Below are 25,393 nucleotides of genomic sequence, written 5' to 3'. Positions count from 1 at the left end.
CTGGGAATAAAAGGAAACATCCTTAATTTGCTAAAGGGTGCCTATGAAAAACCTATAGCTAATATAACTAATAATGAGATACTGAATATTTTCTCTGTAAGATAGAGGGGAAAAAGCAAGAATGCCTACTCCCACATCTCTGTTAATGTATCAGTCATTTCAATAAGGTAATAAAAAGAAAAGGCCAAAGTTGAGAAAGGAAGTAACAAAGCTATTACTGCTTGCAGACATGATGTTTCTCCATATAACCTCATAGTGTAAGAAATCTATAAAGCAACTTTTAGAACTAAGAAGTGAATTTATCTAGGATACAATATTAGTATAAAAATTAATTTATATTTATATACAAGCAGCAAAAAGTTAAAATGAAATTTTTCAAAATTCCATTTATATTTTTACAAAACAAAAATTTCAAGAATAAATTTAACAAAGATGTACAAGACCTCTATATTTAAATTTTAGATACGTGGGTGGGATTAGAACTTGGAACCTTGTGCTTGCAAGGCAGGTAGCAACACCACTGAGCTAAATCCCTGGCCCTTAAATTTTAAAATATTACTGAAAACATTTAAAATCTTTTGAAATGGAGATGTATACCATGTTCATGCTTTGGAAGCTTTATTATTCCTATGTCAGTTATCCCCAAACTGATTTATATTTTGAGTACAATCCCAGCAGGCTTTTTGGTTAAGAAATCATCGTGTATTCTAAATTTTACATGGAAATGCAAAGAATCTAGATATTCAAACCAGTTTTGAAAAAGATGACTAAAGTTGGAGGACTCATACTATGTAACCTCACAACTTACAACACAGCTACTGAATGAAGACAGTGTAGAACTACCTTCAGGATCAACAAGAAGATCGGTGTAGTTCAATGGAACAAGATAGGAAGCCTGGAAATAGGCCTGTCATGATATGGTGCCTTAATTTAATGAACACTATAAACATCCAAAGGGAAAAGAGGCTTTTTAAAAAATGGTGCAAAGGGCCGGGGATTTAGCTCAGTGGTTCGGTGGCCTGCCTTGCAAGTGCAAGGACCCAAGTTCAATCTCCGGTACCCTCAAAAAATAAATAAATAAAAATAAAAAATGGTGCAGAAGCAACTAGATATTCATATGGATGAAAGGGAACCCCACCTCACACCATAAATAAAAATTAATTTGAAACTGATGATGTAGATGCCAATTATAAATGCTAAAACCATACACTTAGAAGGAAACACTGGACAATATCTGCCTTGAAAGTAAACAAAGTTGTCTTGAGTAAATGATCAGAAGCAACCCAATTTTTAAAATTTTTTCATAAATAAGAATTCATCTATTTTTAAATTTCCTTAGGAAGGGCTGGGAATTTAGCTCAGTGGTGCTGCCACCTGACTCACAAGCACAAGGACTGAGTTCAATCCCTGGTACCAAAATAAATAAATAAATAAATTTCCTCAGAAATTGATACCATTAAGAAAAGGAATAGGAGCTGGGTGTGGTGGCATACACCTGTAATACCAGCGCACTTGGGAGGTTGAGGCAGGAGGATCGCTATGAGTTCAAGACCAGCCTGTGTTACATAGTGAGTTCCAGGTCAGTCTCAACTACATAGTGAGACCCTGTCTTAAAAAAAAAAAAAAATGAAAGAAAGAAAGAAAAGAAAAGGAATAGGTAAGCCTCATGTTGGGTGAAAATATTCTCAAAACATTTAACCAAGGATTGGTATTCAGGATATATAAAGAAGTCCTACAATTCTGTACTAAATAGACAACAACCCAATTTTTTAAAATGCAAAATATTTGAGAACATAGTTCACAAAAGAATATTACAAAGAGTAAATAAGCATGTGAAAAAATGCCATCAGGTGATGCAAATTAAAACTACAACAAAATACCCATCCGCTACATACCCACCAGACAAGCTAACATAAAAAAGATTAACAACACCAAAATTAGGCAAGAATGCGAAATAACCCAAAGTCTTAGATATTGATATGGGAATATAAAATGGCAACACAATTTCATATATGAGAAATGGTATAACTATCTTTATAGAAAGGACCCTCTGGGATTTTCTTATAAAGCTAAAGATACTTAAACATGTATCTATCCTGTGTGTGAGACAATTAAATTTCATTCCCAAGAGAAATAAAATATTTTTTTACAGAAAGACATGTATAATAATGTTCTATTTGTAATTGCTCAAAAGTAAATAACTCAGAAGTTCTTTAATAAGAAATAAACTACATAAATAAAATAATGGGATGTTATTCGGGTCTTTAAAAGAAACGAACTACAGAGACAAGCAACTATATAGGTAAATCTCAAAACACTGATAAGTAAAGAAGTCAAATCATATACAGTAAAAGTCCATTTATATGAAGTACTGCAAAAGGTGCAATTTATCTGTGGTAGAAAAGAAAATCATAATGTTTGCCTCTGTGGAAGGAGAGACTGACTGGAAAAGTGCAGGAAGGAGCTCAGCACTGGTAATGTTTTGTACAGAGGGTTGGGTTATGCAAGCATACAAATTTGTTACAACTCAGTGAATGTGCATTTAAGATTTTTATATTTACCTGTATGTAAATTTCACAAAAGAAACAACCATATTGAGTATTGCATGGTAATTAATTATCACTAATAATAATGATTCATTCACTTGAAATTAACTAACGCAGTAGGTCTTAAGTATTTTTTTTTTTAAGTTTTTGTTTTGGTACCTGGGATGGAACTCAGGACTTTGTGCTTGTGAGACAGACATGGCACCACTGAGCTAAATCCCCAGCCCACTTACCAAAAATTAAAAAGGTAAATATTTGAGATGATGAATTTATCAATTAGCTTAATTGCACCAACCACAGTGTAATATATAAAAACATCATTTTGTGTACCTTTTGTTAATCATACCTCAATAAACTAGAAGAAAAGAAACAACCATATACAAAAATTGAACTTTAGTTAATACCAACTTTGCTGAAGTATATGGGGGAAATATACTGTCTGAAATTTACTTTGAAATTAATCCAAACAAAGTAGATATAAAGGATACATAGATGGATATGTGATAAAACAAATAAAATGCAGAAAAAGTAGAAAGTAGGTGATGGGTATATGTGTTCACTGTAAAATTCTCTCAACTTTACTGTATACTTAAAATTTTTTATAATACTTCAAATATTAAGGGAAAAAAGCTTTTAAAAATTCTATGCCCAAAAAGGGAAAAAGAAAGAAAGCAAAGAACTCTAAAATCTTCAGTTGTGGATACAATGTTAATGTCATTTTATGTTTGTAGGACCTGCCACAGTTATACATCACACAAACTGTCACTTGGACCTCACAGTAAATACTTCTGTGACACAAAAGGGGAATATGCTAGTAATCTCTCTTTTCTAGATGAGAAAACCAAGACAGAAAGAGATCAGTGTAACCAACGTTACATATGGCATGTATTCCTGCCCTCTAGTTCTCTCACTCTATCACACTATATTGCCAAAATAATCTTTCTACATCACACACACACACACACACACACACACACACACACACACACACACACCTCACTGTTTAAATATCCTTCAGTGCTTTCCCACTGCTGCTATAATCAAGCCCAAAATATTTAGTGTTTATAAGCTATGTACAATCTGGCAAGCTAGTCTTAGCAAGAGCTTGCATTTCTGCGCTGTAGCCACATTGCCCTTTTTATGGTTTCTTCCTCATACTATGTTCTTTACTATCTTAGGAGCTTTGCCCATGCTCTTTCCATAATTATTTGCAGTTAAATTCAACTCATTTCTTTCAGATCCTAGTTAAAATGTCACATCTTAAAGGAAGCCTTTTCCTCCTCCTTTTCCTTATGACTACTCAAACTAGAATGTGACTAGTAAATTCAGCATTTAGTGAGTTACATCCACTCATGCCATCAGCTCCCACTTAGGCTTGCCTGTCTTAGTAAGTGGTACACGCTGGGAGTGCCAGAACATACCCCTGTGGCACAGGAAGGGCATATGTTACTGTCCTTCTTCTACAGATGAGGAAATTCAGTAAATTTACCCCAAATCTGGGAGTCATTTTTGCCTCTTTTCTCTCACACTTAACATCCAATCAGCAAACTCTGTTGGTTCTACTTTCAAAGTATTTCCAAACTATATTCTTAATGTGACAATTTCTCAACATCTGAAAACAAGCGACCACTGTCTCTTACTTGCACAATGAAATGGTTTTTCAAACTAGTTTCCCTGCTTCCACTCTGATCTCCATGACCTATGTTAGTAATAAGTCAAGGTGATCCTTTCTTTTGTTTTTAATTTTTCATTTTAAGCATTTTAAATTTTATTCTCAAAAGAATACAACATGAAATCTATTTTAAGATTTTAAGTGTACCATATACTATTGTTGACTATAGGTTCAGTGTTGTGTTGCTGCTTAGCTGAAATTTTATGCCCGTTCATAGTTCCACAGCCACTAGCAACCACCATTGCACTCTTTGAGTCTAATTTTGATTAAAGAATGATCCTTTCAAAACATAGGGTAAAGCTGGGCATGGTAGCTCGTATCTGTAATACCAGCATTCAGGAGGCTGAGACAGGAGGATCACTGTGAGTTCAAGACCAGCCTGGGCTACACAGTGAGTTCCAGAGCAGTCTGAACTACATAGTGAGATCCTGTCTCAAAAAATCAACCCCCCCAAAAAAAAAACCCCAAAAACCATGGGGTAAAGCCTTTGTTCCTTGCTCCAGTGGCTCCTTGCTTCATTTAGTAAGAGCTAAACTCCTAATCTCTAATCTACAAGGCTCTACCTGGCTTGGCTCTTTACTACCATGTCTACCTCATCTCCTGACCCTTTTCTGTGCTCATTGTAGCCACATTGGTCTGTTCCCAAATACACCATGCATTTTCCTGACTTGAAGCCTTTGAATTTGCTGTTCCCTTTGCCTGGAATGTTTTTCCATAAATTGCTACATAGTTTACTCTTTCACTTTATTCAGGTTTTGTTCAAATATCACTTCCCGGGAGAGGCTGTCTTTGACCATTATATTTTTTTTCAGCTTTAATTGAGTTTATTGGTACATTTTAGGGATACCGTACAGTTACATTCATTGTTGGGATCTTGTACCTCTACATTACAAGTCTTGGTTCTCATTTTTTCCCCTTGTCCCTGCCCTCCCTTCACCCCCTCATTATTTTTAAATATCACCTCCAGTTTCTCTCTATCACCTGGACTTGATTAATTTCTATAGCACTTAGTACTAAATGTTATTAAATTACATTACCAATTTTTTGTTAGGTAATTTCCTTGTTCTCTTTCTTCAACTGGAATATAAATTCCATGAAAGCCAGGATTTGCCTTTTTACATCTTGAGTAACCAAGTAACAGCTCCATAAGGGCTTGTTGAATGAATTAATGTTATATAAATCTCTCTACACATTTTCTTCAAAGAATTTAGCACAGTTTACAATTACAAATTTGTGTGAAAATTTCACATTGGTCTCCTTAGTAGACCTCAAGTCTCATATGGTACTGGGGATTGAACATGGAACCGTGCACTTGCAAGGCAGGCAGCATATAGGCAGGAATCATGTCAATAAGCCCCTAATTAAAACCTAAGTATCTAGTACAAGGTGGGCTTAAAAGTATTCGTTGACTAAAATGAGTGCATAAAGAAATCTAGGCATAAATGTAAATCAAACAACTAATGCTCTCTAGAGCTACAACTGGAACCAACTATATTTCTTACACTGAAGATACACTAGTGTTTTAGAAATGAGGTAAATATGCACAGGTGGTTGAAAAAAAAAACAGTGAGATTTGAACATACTTAGGATCTTACCTTTCTGCTTGATTAGAAAAGGTAGTGCTGGATGCCAATCTAGGAAATAAAATAAAGAGAGTCAAATGAATATCTTAAGTTTTCATTAGCATTGAAGTAGGACCTGTTGTGGTTCATGCTTAGATGGGGAGACATGTATATTTTTGACAGTTCTTTTTACCAGGAACAGAGGGCCCACTCAGTGGTCAGTGACCCTGGTTAGATTTAGTCCAGTCTCTGAACCCTGCTTGCTGTGTTAAGTCAAATATTTCTATGAGTGGCATGCAATTAAAAAATTGTTTTCTTTCACCCAGCCAAACTACAAAATGACCTCTGTAACCAGATTAGTTAGATGCCAGAATAACATTTGGCCCAGTCCATCCCTATAGTAATGCAACTCAAATTCATTTCCTTGTCTCCAGGCTCTGAAACAAAAATTGCAAAAACTTCTATAAGACAGTAAAATAACAACAAAGGTATTTGCCAGGTAGCTGTTGAATTGAAGTGATGAGAAGAAAAATCTGTCATATTAAGAAGGGAAACAGTATATTAAATTAAGTAGTCAATATGTAACATGTATTTTTGAACTGTATGATTATATGTTTCTTTATACATGGGAATGTTCCATAGGTCATTAAGTAGAAAGAGAATTACAAAACTGGTAGATTTAGAATACACCTTAATGAGTAAAACATTGAAGAAACCAATAAGCAGAATGCTATAAATTTATGTACTTTCGTACAACTGTCAGCTGAGCCAACAACTGTTCGGAAAAGAACAGCCACTCCAGCAGCCACTGGCACCAGACACCATTCACAGTTGCTTTGGTTATGGGCCCTCTTATGCTGGTGCTTTACAATGAATAAATAAACACTGGCAAAAGAACTAAACAGTAATTAAGGGTATGGGAAATATTACTTTAAAGGATTTACCTAGAAAATGAGAGTTTAACAGGGTTCCAAGTAGAGAACAAAATATAAAATCATATGGAAAAACCTGAGCAATAAAAGAAAGGGTTATACTGAGTTTACAGACTTTTGGATCCCTCTGAGAATAGTGTCTGTGATTGTAACTAGCATAAATTAATCAAGTCCTTATAAATCTACATAATTTCATCTGTTTTCACAGTGTAATTGAGGCATGAGGAAGCCCTGAATTAAGGGACCGCTGGGTCTGTGTTCCTGGCAGCTTTGGTAATTAAGGTTGCTAAGAATTATGGCAGTTTGTATAAAATACTTCCCTCATCCCTTGCTAGCTTACCCAAAGAAGACAGATATTTAAATATAGGTATATGTAAATACAATAAAGCATATCTGTTACTGATTTTCCCTGCTTTTCTTCAAAGCTCATGTGTTTCCATCCTAACTTTTCACAATACTTGAACATGGATTATTCTTGTTTACATTAAAACAAACAAAAAACAAAAACAATCCCCTCTTTATATCTGTTATGGTTTAAATCTGGAATGTACCCCAGAGTCTCCTGTATTTAGAGGCAACCCTTTTAGAAGGTGATTGGATCCTGGAGGTGCTCATTTAACCCACTAATGAGCCCATAGCTAAATGTGCTGATAGGCGGTGAGGCTGGCTGGAAGAACCATGTCCCTGGGCGGGGATTTTGGAGAGTGTATCTCCCTCCTTTCTCTCCTCTCCCCCTCTGATTCTTAGCTGCCAAGCCGTGAGCAGCTGTCCTTCGCCATACCCTTCTACCATGATGTTTCTATCTTGGAAATAGCCAACCATGGACTGAATCACCTGAACTATGATTAACCTCTCCACCTTTAAGTTATAAATTGGGATAATAGCCCAGCAACAGTAAAGCTGACTAATACATTATCTATTTAGATCAGCTGAATCAAGAAAATGATAACCCATCCAACGAAAAAGTAGTGATAGTAGGAATTATGACTCTGTATTAATAAAAGCTCTCAACCCCACAAGTATTGCTGATAGTCAATGTATTTGTTTACCACTACTAAGATTGTTCATAATCAAAGGTTTTAATGAATTAATTCATCTCTTTTGTTTCTCTACATTCCCATATTCATTTAATTTGCATATTGGCTATTTTGAAGTTTAGAACTGGAATAGTTATACTTAACTTTATACTGTCTTGCCTATATGATTCCAAGGATACTACAAAAATAATTTAGTGGGGATAATGAGGTCATACAGTTTTGGGGTCTAGTTCTTACTATTTTGTTAATTTTAAGTCAATATTTCTTCTCATTTAGTTACATTCTAGCTCCATTAAGATTCATTCCTTTTCCCTCCCTGAAATGGCAGGAATTTGCAGAATTCAGTTCTTGTCCTACCTCCTCCATAGAACACCTCTAAGAAATCTTTCCATTCTGAACTTCTGTTGCACACTCTTTATGGAATTTGATCGTGCCCTACCTTCTATGACCACTCAGTGATTTCACGCTTAACATCTTTTTCAACAACTAAGGCACAGACTATTTGGAGGCAGGAACTCGGTCTTAATGCTTGTGGTCCAAAGCACCCGGCACTGTGCTAGCACAGATTAGAAACTTCATGAATCCATGCAGAATTTAACTCATTTCCTTCCTACAGGCTGTGTTCAGTCTGTTACTGAATTGCAACTTTATTTATATTCATGAAGTACATCATTTAACTTCTAAAGTCTAAAAGGAATTTATTTGCCTAAACACTCAAAGGCACTAAACTTCATTTACCCTTAGACTGAAAGTTGGATTCTCAAAATGTGTACCTTTGAGTCAGAAATGTGAAACTGCTGTATTCATATTTATCCCTTCATACAATCTCTAAATTGTAGGGTTAAGTAAGGTTTCCTTGAGATTACAAAATGTCTCATGAACCCATCTCAAAATCGATAAAGAGAGATGATGATAACAGTAATACAATAATAATGGCAGTGCTTACCATGGACTACTGATAATTCCATGTACTGCTGTACACATTAGAGAACAATAACCTGAACAAACAGTAATGTATTCTCAGTGCAGCATTCTCTAACTTTATTCTGAGGTCAAGGCACACACCTTTATGCAGCTGGGAATTCAATCAAAAGATCAGTCCATTCAGTTTTTTTAATTAGTTTGAATCGATCCCACAGACCACAAGCACTTACAAGGTAACTGATTGTTTCACTTTTCTACTGGTGTTTTCTTTTTTTATTCTTTTTATTGAGTTTATTGGTACAATCTAGGTATACAATACAGTTAACATTCGTTATTGGGATCCTGTATCTTTACATGATAGGTCTTGATTCTCATCTTTTCCCCTTGTCCCTGCCCTCCCTTCTGGTGGTTTTTATTTAAGTAAGGCTGTTTCCTACCAAAACAAAACAGAAGCTGACATTCACCTTCCCACGGACTGCATTATATCCAACAACAGCGGGGCTGCCAAGTCTGGGCTCAAATGAATGAATGTGGAAAGGACCACAATGGCCAGCCCAAGGGTTTCTTCATCATATTCTTCAAGAATGGCTCCACAGTCATGACATCTGCAAATGAGGAATATTTCTGTGAAAGTCAGTTACGGTTTGAAGATATAACATACAACCATGGGTCTTAGAAAAGTCCCCAAAAGGAAGCCAGTTAGTTGTCCCACTCCAACAGTAAGCCAGAGATTACAGGGCTACCATCATCACAGACACACAGCACACATGCACGAGAATGTGAAAGTTGCTTTGATTTCTGAAAACACTTTGAATTTACAAGCATTTGGTTACATATGAGTCATTGCTCCCTTTTCGAATGAGCATCAATTGGACCACAATAGTGGGAAGCTGCTGGAATTTAAAGCAAGTGAAATTATGACTAGAAACAGTCAATAACTAGATACTTTCTCATTTCTCAAAATTAAAAATGAAAACTGCCTAGGCATGAATAGAAATTTTCCTCCCAAAATGTTGTATTTGTAAGTAAGAGACAGGGAACGAAAGTGAACTCTAGAAATCCTGGGGAGTCTGGATTGAGTCTCTTCTCTACTACTAATTTAGACCAGTTTTATGAATTTACTAGGCCTACTGAGCATAATATGTAAAAACACAAACAATGGCACCTGCTTTTAAGTAACTTACAACTTACTTCTCTTTGGAGTTTCCTAATTTAGGTTCCATTTAATTCAACTCAACTAACACCAGCTTTGTAACATGAACAGCTTTATAAAGTGAAAAATAAATCTAGGAATAGAAAGGGAACCAGAACTGTGATTACTACTGTGACCGTTCCATCTGAAAACCTCCTAAAGATAAGCCAAAAAGAGGATAAAAAATTTCTTACAAATTGCTTTTTTAACATATAGAATTTACATTTGTAAGTAGAAAATGACAAATGAAGTGCCTGCAGAAACAACTAGGAGATTGGGACTTGGGGTCAGGAGAACATGAGTCACGGAAATTATATAAGTAGGAGCCAAGCAGAGCCCTCACAGGTCGCTCTCCATGTGACCATTCCAAGGCAGCTGTATAAGACAGGCACCTTCACTTCTTCAGTGATGCCCATCAGCCCATTACCGAGTGAGTGATGGGTGGCCAACAGCATGGACACTCAGACCAGTCCCTTCCATTTCTCCCTCCTCTCCTTTTATCAGAAGACTACTCAAGCTGTAGTTTGAGTTGCCTTTTTTTTTTTTTTTTTTTTTTTTTTTTTTTTTTTTTTTTTTTTTTTGGTACCGGGGATTGAACTTGGGTCCTTGCACTTTCAAGGCAGGCCACTGAACCGCTGAGCTAAATTCCCAGCCCCCGAGTTGCCTCCCTAGTCCAAGGAGATCTCTCCAAGCTTGACATCCTATAAGTTTTATTCTTTATCTTACTCACTAAACAAGGATTTATGTGACCAGCATTATACAGGGAGCTTATAGTATAAAATATAGAAGAAAAGGTACTGGTCCCTAAGGAATTCACAATCTATTATAGAACATGTTCATGTACTCTTAAACAAATAAATACATGTGGTAAGGCTAGAATAGGCATGTACCAGATGCTACAAGAAGTTCGAGAATGGCATGACTAATTCTGCCTTATGGAATCAGGTAAACCTTGACTAAAACTAGGTCTTGAAGCACGAATAGGAGTTCACCTATATCTTCAAGGAGAGAAAGTTCAAATAGAAGGATACCTATGATGTCAAAGAAGGGAGAACACATCAGCAATGTTATGGAAAGGGCTAGGAGATAGGGAAAGAGTTGAGGAATGGTACTTTCATTTTTACTGGTACTTTCATTTACAAGCTAAAGGGCTTGTCTAATAAGCTACAGCATTTGGACTTTATCCTAGGAGAAATCTGGGAGTATTGGAAGTTGACAAGCTGGGAGATGACATCAGCAGATTGAGATTCAGAGAATGATTCTACAGGCAGGATGGAGTAAGGATGAAGTCTCGTCTTCATTTTCAATTCAGGAATTTGAAGTTTCTAATTGAGCAATTTTATTGGCGTGAAATTACTGCCATGACTAGTAAGTGATATTATTTTAATTTGTCCAAATGAAAATGCCTAAGCACAAAGAAAAGCTGCTCATATAATACAGCTATTACATGCACACTGAAATCATAAATACATACCAACAGTTATGGCTACAGCCTTTTAAAGAACAAATTACAATTTACAAGCAAAGCATATTTCCTCTCATACATTCTCATAGCCCTGGTGACCAAACTCTAATTCTAAAAATGTGGTGAAAAAATAACCATGTGACCTTACTTGTCCGTCATCACCGTTGGCTGCTCATCAGTGAATTCTTCGGGTGCAGGCACAAACATGCTCACTATGCTGGGTGCGGAGAGTAGGCTGGATTTAGTGGCACCTGGGTAAGCAGCAAAGAGACAACTGGTGAATAAAGGGCATCTTCTGGGCTAGGAGAGCCCGTACTCTGCTCTTCCAAACCTTCCAGAGATGACATTCACATGACCATGATTTGGACATCACAACTGCATCACGGAAAGACCTCAATAGTAAAATGACGTCAAGAAAGACAGTGATTGGTTTCTGCTTCTACGACTTAAGAGCTAGACACCCAATTCTCCTTTGCTCTTTGATTCTGAAAAAAATCTGAAAGAATTCAGATGCGCCAATAAGTTACTAGGACAAAGAGAACAACCAAAGTAATCTAGTCTAAGGTACCCCCAAAGTCTGTTAACACCCTTATTTGCTAGGCATAAGTGGAAGCTACTCATATGACACTGCAATTCTAAAAACACGAATGTTAACATTAAAGCGTTGCTAATTTGGGAAGGGAATAAGATCACAGAACTTCACACACATAGCAACAGGAGATATTTGAGTTAAGAAATATCAGTGCAGTTTTCAATGTGGGGAACTATCGCAAGTGCCAAAGCAAAAACACTTCACTTTTCCAACTGAAGTATTTATGAATGAAACATCAAGTGTTTTGAAGACACTATTCCATGACTCACTCCACTTCAGCCGGTCAACTCCACAGTGTTTAAAACTTTAGGTTTTGATGTCTTCAGAGAAGTCTGAGGCAAGAGTCTTAGCAATCTTCTGGTAATGAGTAAATGCAGAGAGTTGGGAAAGTGTTCTCCATTAATAAAGCTATCAGTGCTGGACAGATTCTCAGGGAACTGTGCAGATGAGGCATTTGAAAAGAATCCCAAAGTGACAATCCAGAATAATGTTCTATTCTACAAAGTAATAACTGAGACTGAATTCTTCAAACAAGAAAGAAGTCAGAAAAAAAGTCATTAAATAATCTGTCTCTCAAGAAGGAGCTGATAACCTTGTGCTGAAAAAAATAAAACTATGTTCTCTTCTTAAATAGGAGAATAATAATGATTCATAGAATTCATTTCAAAAGAATAAAAATTAAATTTTTTAGAAACCTAGCCAAATGGGCACTGTCTTTCAGTCTTAGAGGAAAAAATGATCCTGAAGCTTTGAAAAAAATCACGATGCTTCCATACTACAGAGCCCTTTGTCCAAATAAAGATTGAAAAATGTACTTTTGAGAAGTAAGTCTGCAAACTTAAACACAAGGAAAAATATCTGGAAATATCTTTATGTCACTTACTAAACTCCCAAGTAGAATACAAATTTTACTACTATATTTATCAGCTCTCTTTGAGATAACATTCTTTCCTAAGAATACCTAAGTATATAACTAACCAAAGAATCTCTGATTCTTTCATAAAGATGCTGCTGTGACTACTGTAAGCCTAAGTATAACTTGATCAATAGTAGAAGAGGCAAGAAGTAGGCCAAGATAAAAGACATGAAGTTGCTCAAAGAAACTGAAGCACACCAAGTTCAAATGCAGGACTCTGCCTCTCTTGAACCCTGACAGACCGTATCAGTCAGATGCCAAAATGCCACTAAAGGTAGAAAAGTTCAGCCTGTATGGTAAATGGCGATACATTTACAGTCTTACTAGAAGCATAAGAAAGTGATTTCAAAAACAACTCTGGGTCATAAGACACATGTGTAAATATGAATAGTTTCTCTGGTGTGAAAAACTAAAAGTGTTAAATAAGATCCAAACTGTATAACTGAAAATGTGAAACAGGAAGAAAAGGGCTAAAGGTGTAGAGGAAGTGGGAAGGGTAGGGGAAAGGAAATAAGGAAAAAGAAAAAATATGAGAAAAGGAAAAAATGGAAACAAAGTCTCTGTAAATAGGGAAGGGTGGAGGGCGTAAAGGGAGGGCAGAGGTACAGGGAAAAATGAGAACCAAGATCTGACACATAAAGGTACAAGATCCCAATGATGAATGTAACTGTACTGAATACTTAAAAAGTACCAATAAACTCAAAAGACAAAACAAAACAATACAAAAAAAAAAAAACTCTGGGTCAAGGCTCTCACAAGATAATTGCCAATTACTGCTATATAGTAATCACAGCTTTAGTCAAGAAAAGAGAAGGACTCAGTCATTTTGGTGGTTTCAAAACAATCATTACCAAAGGAAGAAATATTTTTGACAGTAGCATTTTGTAGTTTGTTTGGTTTTTTTTTCCATATGATAGCATAGAATGTCCGATGGAATATTTGTCACAGTCATCTGTTTAAGCAAACAGATGAACTTACCAGGCATATTATAGGGTTACATTCACTGAATCAGTGGATTCTTGAGTCCTGCTACTGAAGTGGGAACAAAGAGTATGTACAAGGTGGGAAATGCAAAAAATGAAACCAGACCTCAGCTACCTTTCCTGTAGCTGAGTCACAACTAAGTGTGCAGTGTTGAAGGAAGCACCTATATTCACCCAGTTGCTGGCAACACTTCTGAGACTACCCCTACTGGCTCCCTTCCTAAATATCCAGAAAGCCCACCTTCAAAGATGCAGATGTTGATAAAAGCCCCTTTGGGAATCTCAGAGACGGACAAAACTACAAAATGTGAGTGGGTGTCTTAAAGCACAATCAATTATCCAGTTGCACTAATGCACTGCTCTGTTCACCATAAAAGGACTGACTTGCTCTCCTTTGCTAACTTTGCCTCTCTTGCACTGCTATTGAATCATCAGATCCTAAATAAGCACCAAAACTTTATTCAACTACTCAGACTTTCACTTGAAAAAAGCTTTTCCTAGCCCCATAGATGAAAAGATGAGAAGAGTCTTACATCTGACTGAGGCTAAAATTACTACTCACTGTCAAAGGAATGTTTAGGAAAGCAAGAGATAAATATTTCTTCACAAAACAGTAATATGGCCTTTAAAATAAAACAGGTTTGCATTATTTAAGGGACTAATCTCAAGATGTCATAATTCTGTGTGTGTGTGTGTGTGTGTGTGTGTGTGTGTGTGTTTTACCAATGATAGGTTGTTTTCTGAATTTTAAAAAGAACAACTGTTTCAGTAGTTAAAATTCACAGGAATGAATTCTGAAAATAAAATTTTTTTGATCTTAGCACAGATTTATGCACAGCTTGCTCCCGTGTGCAGCATAAAAAGTAAATTTTCATAATACATCTCAGATAGCAGAAAGAAGCTGCTCACCTATGATCTCAGCATTCTAGAAGAAATATAAATAAGCTGGACAACATTCAGAAAAGTAGATATGGAGTTATATGGAGAGCTGGTAAATGTTAGAAGGAATGCTGAAGGATGCAGGAATATCTGGCTTAGAAATGAGAGAATAATCAACTGTTGCTTGGTTATTTTCAAATGTCAAAAAAAAAAAAACACACTGTGAGAGATAGCAGACTTGTTTTGTGTGGCTCCAAAGGTTAGAAAGTCACTATAAGGAAGAACTTTCTGTTAGTCATGTTCAAAGATGAGATGCCATGCATTCCCATTCCATCTACTTCATGAAGCTGCCGAACAAAAGGTTTTAGCACCTGCTGGGTGACTCAGTGATGGCCACATACAGTTTTTCAACTTTTACAGTCTAAAATTCTGAAACTCAACTGACCTCTCATTCTCAATGGCTGTCCCTCCAGGTCAGGATTTAGGCACATTGGCACATTACACTGGCGTTTCCCAGGCTGTATCTGTTCTGTGGATAAATAGAGCATTTCAGTCTTCAGTGTGGTCAGTTTAGTACAATTCACAGGTACAATGAATATAACCAGTAACCTCTTGGGGCCATGTTTTTGTCATTATTATTATTTATTATTAATATTTAAATGATGCATCTTACATTTTAGGGTTTGATGTTTGTCTACAAACTTAGCATTCAGTTAAAAGAAATACATCGGAAAGCAGGAGAACATTCAAAACTATCCCCCAAAAAAGTCTATATCCCAGCCCATCTCAAAAAAGTATAAATCTTGTCTCTCCTAGTATGAAATGAAGGGCCAATCTCGTGGCCATGAAAGAAGTGTTTTGTGCAAATCAATAAGTACAAAAGTGATAATTTTGGGTAATGATCAGAAAGTTGATAAAGAAAACATGTGGACCTGGTAGAAGGAAATGACATCATTTGACACAGAGATGGAGAACAGGAATAATAGGCAGAAGCAGAAATGGAGGAGAGGGGCTTCAGGAACATTTGTTCTCATGAAACAATAGACAAATAAATAAGTCAACTAGATGCAATGACAGAGCAGAGGCAGGTGCTCTAAGTGAGCTGGTGCATGTTGAGGTGACCTATGTTTTAGGCTGCCTTTCTCAGTGTGCCTACATGACCAGATTTCTTCTTGTGGGCACCAGTGAGTCACTGAGTCAACATATGTGGTTTAAGGTGACATGCACCTGACATCATATTACACATTCATATACTCTTCCTCTGGGCTCAGACATGGGAAGTACTTTTTTACAACACCAATAAAAAAAATAAAAATATGAAGATGAAGTTCTACAGTAATTGGAGATTAGACAACCAACTTGGAAGATGGAAACAAGCCCAAGAACACTCAGGAGAAAGAAATTCAGACAGTACGTAAATGGGAAATATTAAATGAGAAACCAGAGTGACATGAACAAGGTCGAATGAAGTCTAGTTAAAAAGTGAAAAATTCAGTTAAATGGGTTATTTGGCATTATGTGGGTTTTTATAGATTAATATTCAGATTGTAAATTAAGATCAGCTTACCTGATCTTTTTATAACTCCCCTAAGTCTATCAAACTAGGTAGTAATTATAGTCAGAACTAAAATAGCTTAGGCTGAGCTACTTGTTACAAGAAACAATAATGTGGTAAAATAATCTTCAAAACCCCCAGGACAACCTGGGCATTTAATGAGAGATATAGCCAAATGAAAGCTGCCATCCTTAGCTCGCATTAATAAAGACAGAAACACAGTCCTCTTTGGTACAGATGGAAAGACTTTACCCAAATCAAACAAGTTCTTGAGGTTAGCTATCCAGTGTCCTTTTCCTTCTCTCCTTTGCCTATTGGCTTCTGGGTATTAACACTTTACTCCCACATATCACTAAACAAAATGCTGAACCTATAAAATGTTAACCTTAAAAAGTCTGGGAGAATTGAAACTATTACATGTGGGTTTGGGTGTGATATGTGGGATTTAATTAATTAGATGAGCTCTTTGTTTCTAAAGAATAATAGGACAAACAAGGTGACATATATGAATATATATATAAATATTATTATTTCAAAAAATAGCAAAATATCAAGATTTTGTTTTTGTGGACATTGTAACTCCTAATTGTAAGGAAGAATATTGAAATAGTCTCATAAAATCATAACCAAAAAGTACTAATAACCCTGGTATTAGGAGTCCACATGTTTGCTCTGAGCAAATCACAATAATAAAATCTTACATTTACATAGTATATGTATGCTTCAGAGTACTCTCACATATATAACCTTGTTAACTCAAATGACCCATTTAATTAAAAAAAAAAAAAAAGGAAAGGCAGGCACTTAAAAGAGGATTGTGATAGTACTACTGGCTTAAAAAGGCAGAACATGTGCAGAATGTGGTAACAAAATTTAGAAAATGCAACAATCATGTTTAAAATGGACATGTTATGGCAGTCAATTCTTACTTTAAAACTGAGGTTAGATGCAGTTCCATCTTATGAGCATGAGGGTGTGCGGCTGCAAGCTGGTGACCCTGCTGGCTAAAACACAGAACTCATATTCCCAAACCTACTGGCAGATCATGGCTTCACTAAGCTGACATTTGTTAGTATTATTATTACTACTATTAATACTCCTTTATTTTTGGTACTTTAAATTTATAAAAGAGAATTTTGGTAATCTGGTGTGTGTTCTTTTTAAATAACATCATGAAATCATAGTTCCATTCCCTCCTCCCCAGACCAATAACCTAAGATTTGGACTCTAAGTCTTAGAAGAAAACATTGGACCAGCCTAGATGGAAGAACGGCTTACTCTGGAATATTTGGAAAGTTTAAATAAATTTATTAATTACTTTAATTTTTTAAAAGTATTTGAACCAAAGAGTATGAGAGAACATTTATTTCTTAACAAGGGAGCAGAATGGACACAGAGAAAGTGGCATTAGCTAATCTGAAAGTAAAACAAGAAGAAAAAGCTTGACCCACCAGTGTCCCAGTTGCTGATGTTATGGGGGGCGCTAGACTGATGTTCCAGCTGTCGCTTCATTAACTGGCTCATTGTCAGAACTCCCAGGGATCCCCTTTTCATCTGCCTATACTGAGCTATATGAAGGAAATTAGGAGATGATTACTAGGGGAAATAAATTTCTACAGCACACAAAGGCTCTACACATCCATATGAATCTTAATTGAATCTTCATTAGCTGTTCATAATTTTTGGTAAATGATATGCTTTTATCCAAGCAAAAAACTAAGATCTCTGCTATTCCAAATGTTTCTCTTTACTTGGTATAGATAATAACAGGGCTCTGTAGCAGTGATCTGCAGCCTGTAGTGATCCCAGTTCCCCAGTTACAACTGAATGAAATATAACAATTCTCATTTACTTTATTTACATATCTGCCATATTCCATAAAGGATTTAAAATAGACAATGCAAGTTTGAACTTATAGCTTAACTTTCTTTAATGGGGCTTGTGCATACATAGTTTCAATCTTCATCATATCCCCATTAGGTCCCCGACTGGTATGTGTGTTCATGTGTGTATTGTGGAGTAGGATGACACATATCAACTCCAGTTTTTAGAGACAGAAATTAAAGCAAATGAAATCAAGTTATTTGGAACCAATCAGCAACTCAAGTGGTCCTAAAACCAAAACATATCATCTCCAAATTTAACACGGTTCCCAATCTCTGTATGGGGTTTCATATGTGAGTTAAATAACATTCCATAAGAATATTATAGTACACATCTTTGTTTAAAAAAAATAGTAAAATTGTTACCCTGTGATTAAGCATTGACAAATATCATGCTAGTGAATTATAAACATTTCAAACCAGAAAACAACAAAAAGCAGTCTGCTAGTATACATCGGTCAGTTAGAAAACTGCCTAGCTCCTTTGCTCCTATTTCCCTGAGAGCAGTACCACCAATCTTTACCAACCAGCCCAGCGCAAGAGACAGAGCATCACCAGAGCAGGTTTTCTACATGCCCCAAACATCTGGCTATTTGACAACTTATGTTTTTTCACTCTCTTATAAGTACACTTTCAGAAACCCAAGCTATGAACTGCACGACCTAGAAAAGGATGGTAGAAATCAGGATGCATATATGGCCCCTGGAAAACCTTAAATGTTATACATAGGTTTCACAATCATGATACCATGACACCAACTTGGTGTGAAGTGAAATCAATTGTAACATTATTTCTAATGTAATTAGCATGCTGTTTGGTTTATGGTCACGGCATAGTTAGTTACAAAATAGTCAGCTTGTTGAGCAAGAAAAGAGCATGATGGGAAGTCTTATATCTTGGAGTCCATATTCACTGAACAGGGAGATGACTAACCAACTTAATATTAAATGTCTCTGATTTTAGTTGTTGATTGGTAAAATTTAATTTTATAATTCACTTTAAAAATACAACTTTAAGTAAAATTCAAAACCAGAAAATTTTAAGATTTAACAAATTTAAACATTAGTAGCTTCTTACAGACTCAGATAAGGATTTAAAAACAGTAACACAATAATTTGTCTAATTCTCAGTTTTGTTCTGGGTTCTTTTTTCACTTGTTTGTGTTTTGATCTTTGCAGTGCTGGGGATCAACCCCAGGGCCTTGCCCATGCTAGGTAAGCATTCTACCACAAAGCTACATCACCAGCCTCTTTTAATTGTTTTTAAAGACAACAGAATTTCTGAGAGAAAAAATCCTTCATGGTTAGCTCAGCCTTTAAGGCACCTGGCATTATGTCTCCAAGAAGCAGAAAGTGCACACTTTTAATGGCAAGGAGGGGAAAGGTGGAAAGCTAATGATACACTAATAAACTAAATCCAAAGAGGCTATATTCAGTCATGACTCTGGGATCATGATGAGCTTGATACATTTATTTTATGATACATTTTTCTGAATATCTAAAATTATATCTACTTTAAATTCTAACTAGAATTCAGTTTTTAGATGACTTTTCATGATTTTAATACTGAATTTGAACTTAAAACTTGAGATTTCATCATGTTATCAAATAGATTTTTTGTTATAAAAAAAAGAACACTTAGGGTTAGAACTAGCCATTCTTTGCTACCAAAGGACAAATAAGTACAACTTGGAAATTATTTCTTAGAAATTCTATAATCTCTATCACAATTGATTCTGAATTATTCCTGAACAGTGTGGTACAGTGAAAAAGAATCTGGGCTCAGAAGTTAACACACATAGCATCAACTCCCATCTTTATCATTTAGTAACTATATGATATTAAGCAAGTCATTTTAGCCTCTCAGAATCTCTGTTTCCCAATCTATAAAACGGGATTGACAATTTGCCATCCAGTGCTGACTTAAGGGTTAGATCAAATAATAATGACCATGAACCATTCAGTACAGTGCATATGATCAGTGTCAAATAAATGGTAGCTATTGCTACCGTTAGGACTGCAAGCTTAAGAACAAGGGGCATCTTATTTATCCACTTTTTTTTCAGTGCCAAACACAATGCCTGGAACAAAAGACAATAGATAACTTCTGAATGAATGAATGCATAAATGAATGGATGATGAAGATGATGATGATGTTTCATACTACCAGTCCAGCATTTATGTTAAGATCTTTGTTTGGCTTTTTCTCATTTCAAAAGATGGTCAAATAAAAATTAACTAGCTCCTCAGCTAGCACCTACATGGGACACAAAATTTGTCAACACATGTGACACAGGTTTGCACAAGTTGCACCTTTATGTATCTCTGATATCTGTTAAGAATTTGCCATGTTGGGCTGGGGATTTAGCTCAGTGGCGCTGCCGCCTGCCTTGCAAGTGCAAGGTCCTGAGTTCAATCCCCAGTACCCTAAAAAAAAAAAAATTTCCATATTGAAGTCTTTCTGACTCCACTGACAGAGGTGGCACCCTAATGAAACCTCAGTGGAATTCAAGCATCTTGCAGACAAAGTCTAGGACCCACAACAAGAGGCAGTTTCAAAATGACAGCTTCCTATAGAACCTGTAAAATGCCATATTGTTTTAATTTTCCATTCCAAAAATGCTAGATTCAGTCATGACTGTAAGAGCATGACATATGATAAATTTATTATATGATAACCTAGATAAAATATTGTCAATGTTAGAAGTAACTTAAATTTTTAAAATATGTTCCATGTACAATCCTACTATGGACAGTGCTTTGCATACACTGTATAACCAGAGCCGTGTTTTATGTTCAGGTTATAATAGATAGGTTTTAGTTTATTGAATGATAAAATTCAGTGATTCTCCTTCAACAAATTAAGATTATTGGCTAGTCAGTAACTATATCTGTAATCAGATACTTGGACAAAAGTGGGCCATGCTATGCCTCAAGGTCTCATGAAGCATATAATATAGTGTCTCCAAAGAGCTACCATAACATTTAAAAAAGGAAAAAATGAAACAAGATTGCAAAATTGAAAACAATGCAGCAGACTGTGTCTAAAATCAATGCAGAAGTGAAATGATCACTGGAGGACATCTTACTTGATACTGAGGAATGACTACTTGTTTCTGGCACACCTGCTTCTAATGTAGGAGCAGATGAAGATTCTCGAGGCATTTCCAAAGTTGAAAGTCCTTTAGTAGAGGGATCTACAAATGGAAACATTATTTAAAACTCAGGATACTTAGGAAAAACAAGTTTAAGAGGATTTTCCATCTTTTTCCCTCTTGCATACTATACCCACTCAAATCTTTTTACAATTTCTGACGCTATGATTAAGGGAATAGCATACATAATGGTTTCAAAGTTCCATAGAGAACTGATTCTGCATTACATTCTGCATCTATGGATATGACTCTTAGAGATCGATAGCATGATTACAAAGCTAAAACTGAGAATGTTTACAATGCGTGTCCTTGACTAGTCAGTTAATCCTCCCATACTAAATTTTTCATCTAATAAAGATGTTTACATATTCCACTCCACCTATCTCCACCTTCATCTGGCAGTGTACTCTTTATCATATATGTCTCAATTCATATAGAATAGTCTATTTCCAAGGAGACTTCCAGGGCCCTATTTTCCTCCCAAATGAAAACAAACACCAGGTCAGGTGACGCTCTTATGTAATTACAGACACATTGTCCTTAACCATTTCCAAAATTATCACACTATAATGTAATTGTTTATATGTCTATAAACTTTGCTGAACCAGAAGTAATTTAAAAGCAAACACTGTATGTAATGTCAAATACTCAGATTTTATATTTTATTAGTTAAATAAAAAAGAAACTATACTGTTTCTTTATTATTACAGAGAAATCTTTCCTGCATATAATATTTGCCTATCAGTAATGGGAAACAACCCGGCCCACATTATTCTAGGTAACTACAGACTGGCTAGAAAACTTTCTGAAAAGTTTAATGGTTTGTCATAGCAAACCTCCCAAAGCTCTTTAAACATCTTCGTCTATGTTCAGCAAAACTAGGCAATGAGCACGCTCACTGAGCATGGTGCTGACTTGGGGTTACTACCCTGACATGGTGGTGTCCATGAGGGATATCCAACCTAAAAAGCTTCAAGCGCTTAAGCTTAAAAGTATTTTTCCCTCATCTTTTTCAGGGTGCCAACTTTTTTCTTTTCTTTCCACAGAGCAATCTACCACACATTCTTATGCACATACAAATTAAATATTCTCTGCTATGATTGATTAACCTTGGTGAACCATCAGAAATAAAAGTCAAACAGATGCTAGATGAGGGTCCAAAAGAAAATTTTTGAGTTTGATTTGAGAACACATATTTTTTTATTCTCAGAAGTCTTTCTGAATAACTATGGCTGCCATATTAATATGTTCTTGATAATAAAAACATATAGCTGTTGTAAAGTTTCCCAAGCCTGCTTACAAAGCATAAAATAACTACTAATTTTAAGTTATTGCTGTCATCATGATACTAAAAATAGATATTTTTTCTCTCTGTATCCTCCCAATATGATAAGTCCAAAACATGTATAATTACTGCTCTTGTCCTCGTCTGCCTCCATTCTATGTATGTTGCAAGTATGGCATAATAATCCCACCAGTAACTAAAATGAGAAAGCTTAAAGCTAATTTTCAAGAATTCTTTGGAAGATTATTATGACTTTTGTAGTTTTTTTATACACTTATTAAAATCCTTCATGTATCTATAATCTTAAATACCATTACTGTAAGAAAGTTATTAACAATTACTAGTATAATAAGACTCTTCAATCTTTTCTCAGTCCTCATGCTATAAAGACTTTTATTTATATACAGTTTAAGACAAAAATTTGAACACAGGTATCTGCTTAACACGTTTATACTGAGCTTTTTATACTGATGTGCACAAAATGTTGTACTATCCTTTCATTCATCAGATATTTGTGAGCACTCTCCTTGTCAATTGGAATAGATTCAGTGAACAAACCAGACACAATTATTGCCTTTCACTTTTGTAGGGAGAGATAAACAATAATATGTGTAAAAGTACATTAGAAGGTATGTTAGAAGATCAATTCTTTGTAGAAGAGAAGCAGAGGAGAGAAAGAGTTATCAAGATGCCAGGTAAAGGTAGAAAGGTGTGTTATAGTCCAGAGATGGCTTCACTGGGAGCCCGAAGTTAAGGAGTGGGCCCAGCAGCTATTGGACAGTTCCAGGTTGAGGGACCAGCTGGTGCAGAGGATTTGATATGTTAATATTAAACACAGGAGGAGCCACTAGAAGGTATACTCTCATATTTGATAGGCTCATGTAGCTGTTGTGTTGAGAGGACATGAAGGCAGTAAGGATAGAAGGTGGGAGACCAGTTGGGAGGCTTTAGAAGTGTCAGGTAAGAGATATTCATGGCTTAGACCAGGGTAGAACAATCGATGTACTAAGAAGATGTCACATTCTGGATGTTTTGAAAGTAGATTGAGGTTGCCAGATAAAGGATTCTCAGTTAAATTTTAATTTCAGATGACCAACAGATTTTTTTTAGTATGAATACAGCCCACCCAATATTTGAGAAATGTGGTCCCAGTTCTTCACTCCCTGAATTGATGTCAATCCACTGTGATTTTCAAGTTCCTACTCATACAGAGGGAGAGTGCATTTCTTGGCTTCAGTTCAGCCATTTGGTTTGCTTTGGTTAACAAAATGTATGCAAGCATAATGTGATCAAAAGCTTGAAAAGTACATGGGCAAATGGGCTTGATCTCTTGTGGCTCTGCTATTTCCATGGGAAAATGTTCCCAGGCCTCGTGGTGCCTAGAAGAGGCTGGCAGGCATGGGAAGCAGAGCGTGGCCACCCAACTAGCTGAGCCTAACCTTAGCTTAGCCAAACCCCAGATAACCAAAGGACTCTTAAATATATATTGTTGTATGCTGCTGATTATTACATGGCATTTTTCTAGCAATAGGTAACTGACAGTTGCTTCGACGACAAACAAAGCATAAGGTGTAAGACTAAATAAGTTCACTAATAAAGTGAATATGCATAGAGAAAAGGATCAAGAAGAGAGAGCCCAGGGCACTCTTTCATTAGGGAGACAAGGAGGAACTAACAAAAGAGATTGAGAAGGCATGATCACTGAATAAAAGGAAAACCAAGAGAGTACCGTATCCTGGAGGCCAAGTGAAATGGAAGCAATCAACTAAATCAAATATTGTAGACATGTCAGAGGATAAGATCTAAGAGCTGGCCACTGGATTTAGCAATAGAGGTCCTTGGTAATCTTAACAGGCATAATAATGGTAGTGGTGTGGGAATGAAAGCTTCACAAGTGATTTTTAGAAAGAATACAATGGGAGAAAATTGGAAATAGTAATAATAGGAGAATTGTGCTAAAGAAAACTGGTTTGTTTTTTAATAAAGAGAGAGAAATAATGTCTATATACTCAAATCAAGAGTCCTTTAGAAAGACAAAAGGGAAGAAAAAGTGGAGCATATGGGGAGCTTATATCTTTGAGTAGAATATAGGAAATATAGACAAAACAGGATCTTGGACAGGAACACAGCAAAAAAAGTCTGGATATATAAGTGCAGATGCTGGAAGGGAGGAGGTAGAAAGGTATGGAAATTCCTACTGATGACATCAAATAAGAAAAGTTATTGAAAGTTTGGAGTGAAAAGTAACTATGAAATTGTTATTTGAAATAATAGAAATATGGATCAAGAAAATGGTGGGCTGGGGATTTAGCTCAGTGGTTCCACCACCTGCCTTGTAAGCACAAGGACCCGAGTTCGATCCCCGGTACCAAAAAAAAAGAAAGAAAATGGTATGACTGCCAGGTAGCTGTAAGGGCCCAGGTAAAGCTTAAGGTCATGAAATTCAATTGAGTAAGTCAACATTATGTGTTTTTTTTTTTCCTAATCACATTCACCTAATGGGTGCAAGTGTACTGGTAAATAGAGAGCTTAATTTAGTCAAACAAATATGAAAAAGCAAAGGTATAGGCAGGGAGAGATTATAATTATAACTTGACTTTAAGGTGAGTGAGGCGAGAGGACAGGAAGTAGAGGAAAGATGAAGATAGATAATAGGACAAATAAGGAAAGAGAGAGAATGGTAATCAGAGACTAAGAGATTAAAATCAAGACTACTGAAAGACTGTGGTTATTTGTAATAACAAGGTTTGTGATATGACCATGGCAATAAACAGCTAAAAGGTGGAGGACCAAAAAAAAAAAAAAAAAAAAAAACA

The 25,393-nt window shown here is 36.0% G+C and overlaps 1 protein-coding gene across 1 annotated transcript in view; it reads right to left on the bottom strand.

Annotated features, from left to right (window-relative positions):
• Positions 1-25,393, bottom strand: part of Unc79 (unc-79 homolog, NALCN channel complex subunit) — a 211,737-nt gene that overhangs the window by 56,931 nt on the left and 129,413 nt on the right. The window contains exons 34-39 of the mRNA XM_033766768.1: positions 21,227-21,334; positions 17,707-17,823; positions 15,146-15,229; positions 11,479-11,581; positions 9,138-9,278; positions 5,814-5,852 (exon numbers count right to left, since the gene is read on the bottom strand). Of these exons, the coding sequence (XP_033622659.1) occupies positions 5,814-5,852; positions 9,138-9,278; positions 11,479-11,581; positions 15,146-15,229; positions 17,707-17,823; positions 21,227-21,334 (592 nt within the window). The remainder of the gene's footprint in view (positions 1-5,813; positions 5,853-9,137; positions 9,279-11,478; positions 11,582-15,145; positions 15,230-17,706; positions 17,824-21,226; positions 21,335-25,393) is intronic.

The sequence above is a fragment of the Fukomys damarensis genome, unplaced genomic scaffold, assembly GCF_012274545.1.
Source record: "Fukomys damarensis isolate Sample0158 unplaced genomic scaffold, DMR_v1.0_HiC HiC_scaffold_21, whole genome shotgun sequence".
NCBI classification, from domain to species: domain Eukaryota; kingdom Metazoa; phylum Chordata; class Mammalia; order Rodentia; family Bathyergidae; genus Fukomys; species Fukomys damarensis.
This window is presented reverse-complemented; position numbering and strand designations above follow the sequence as displayed.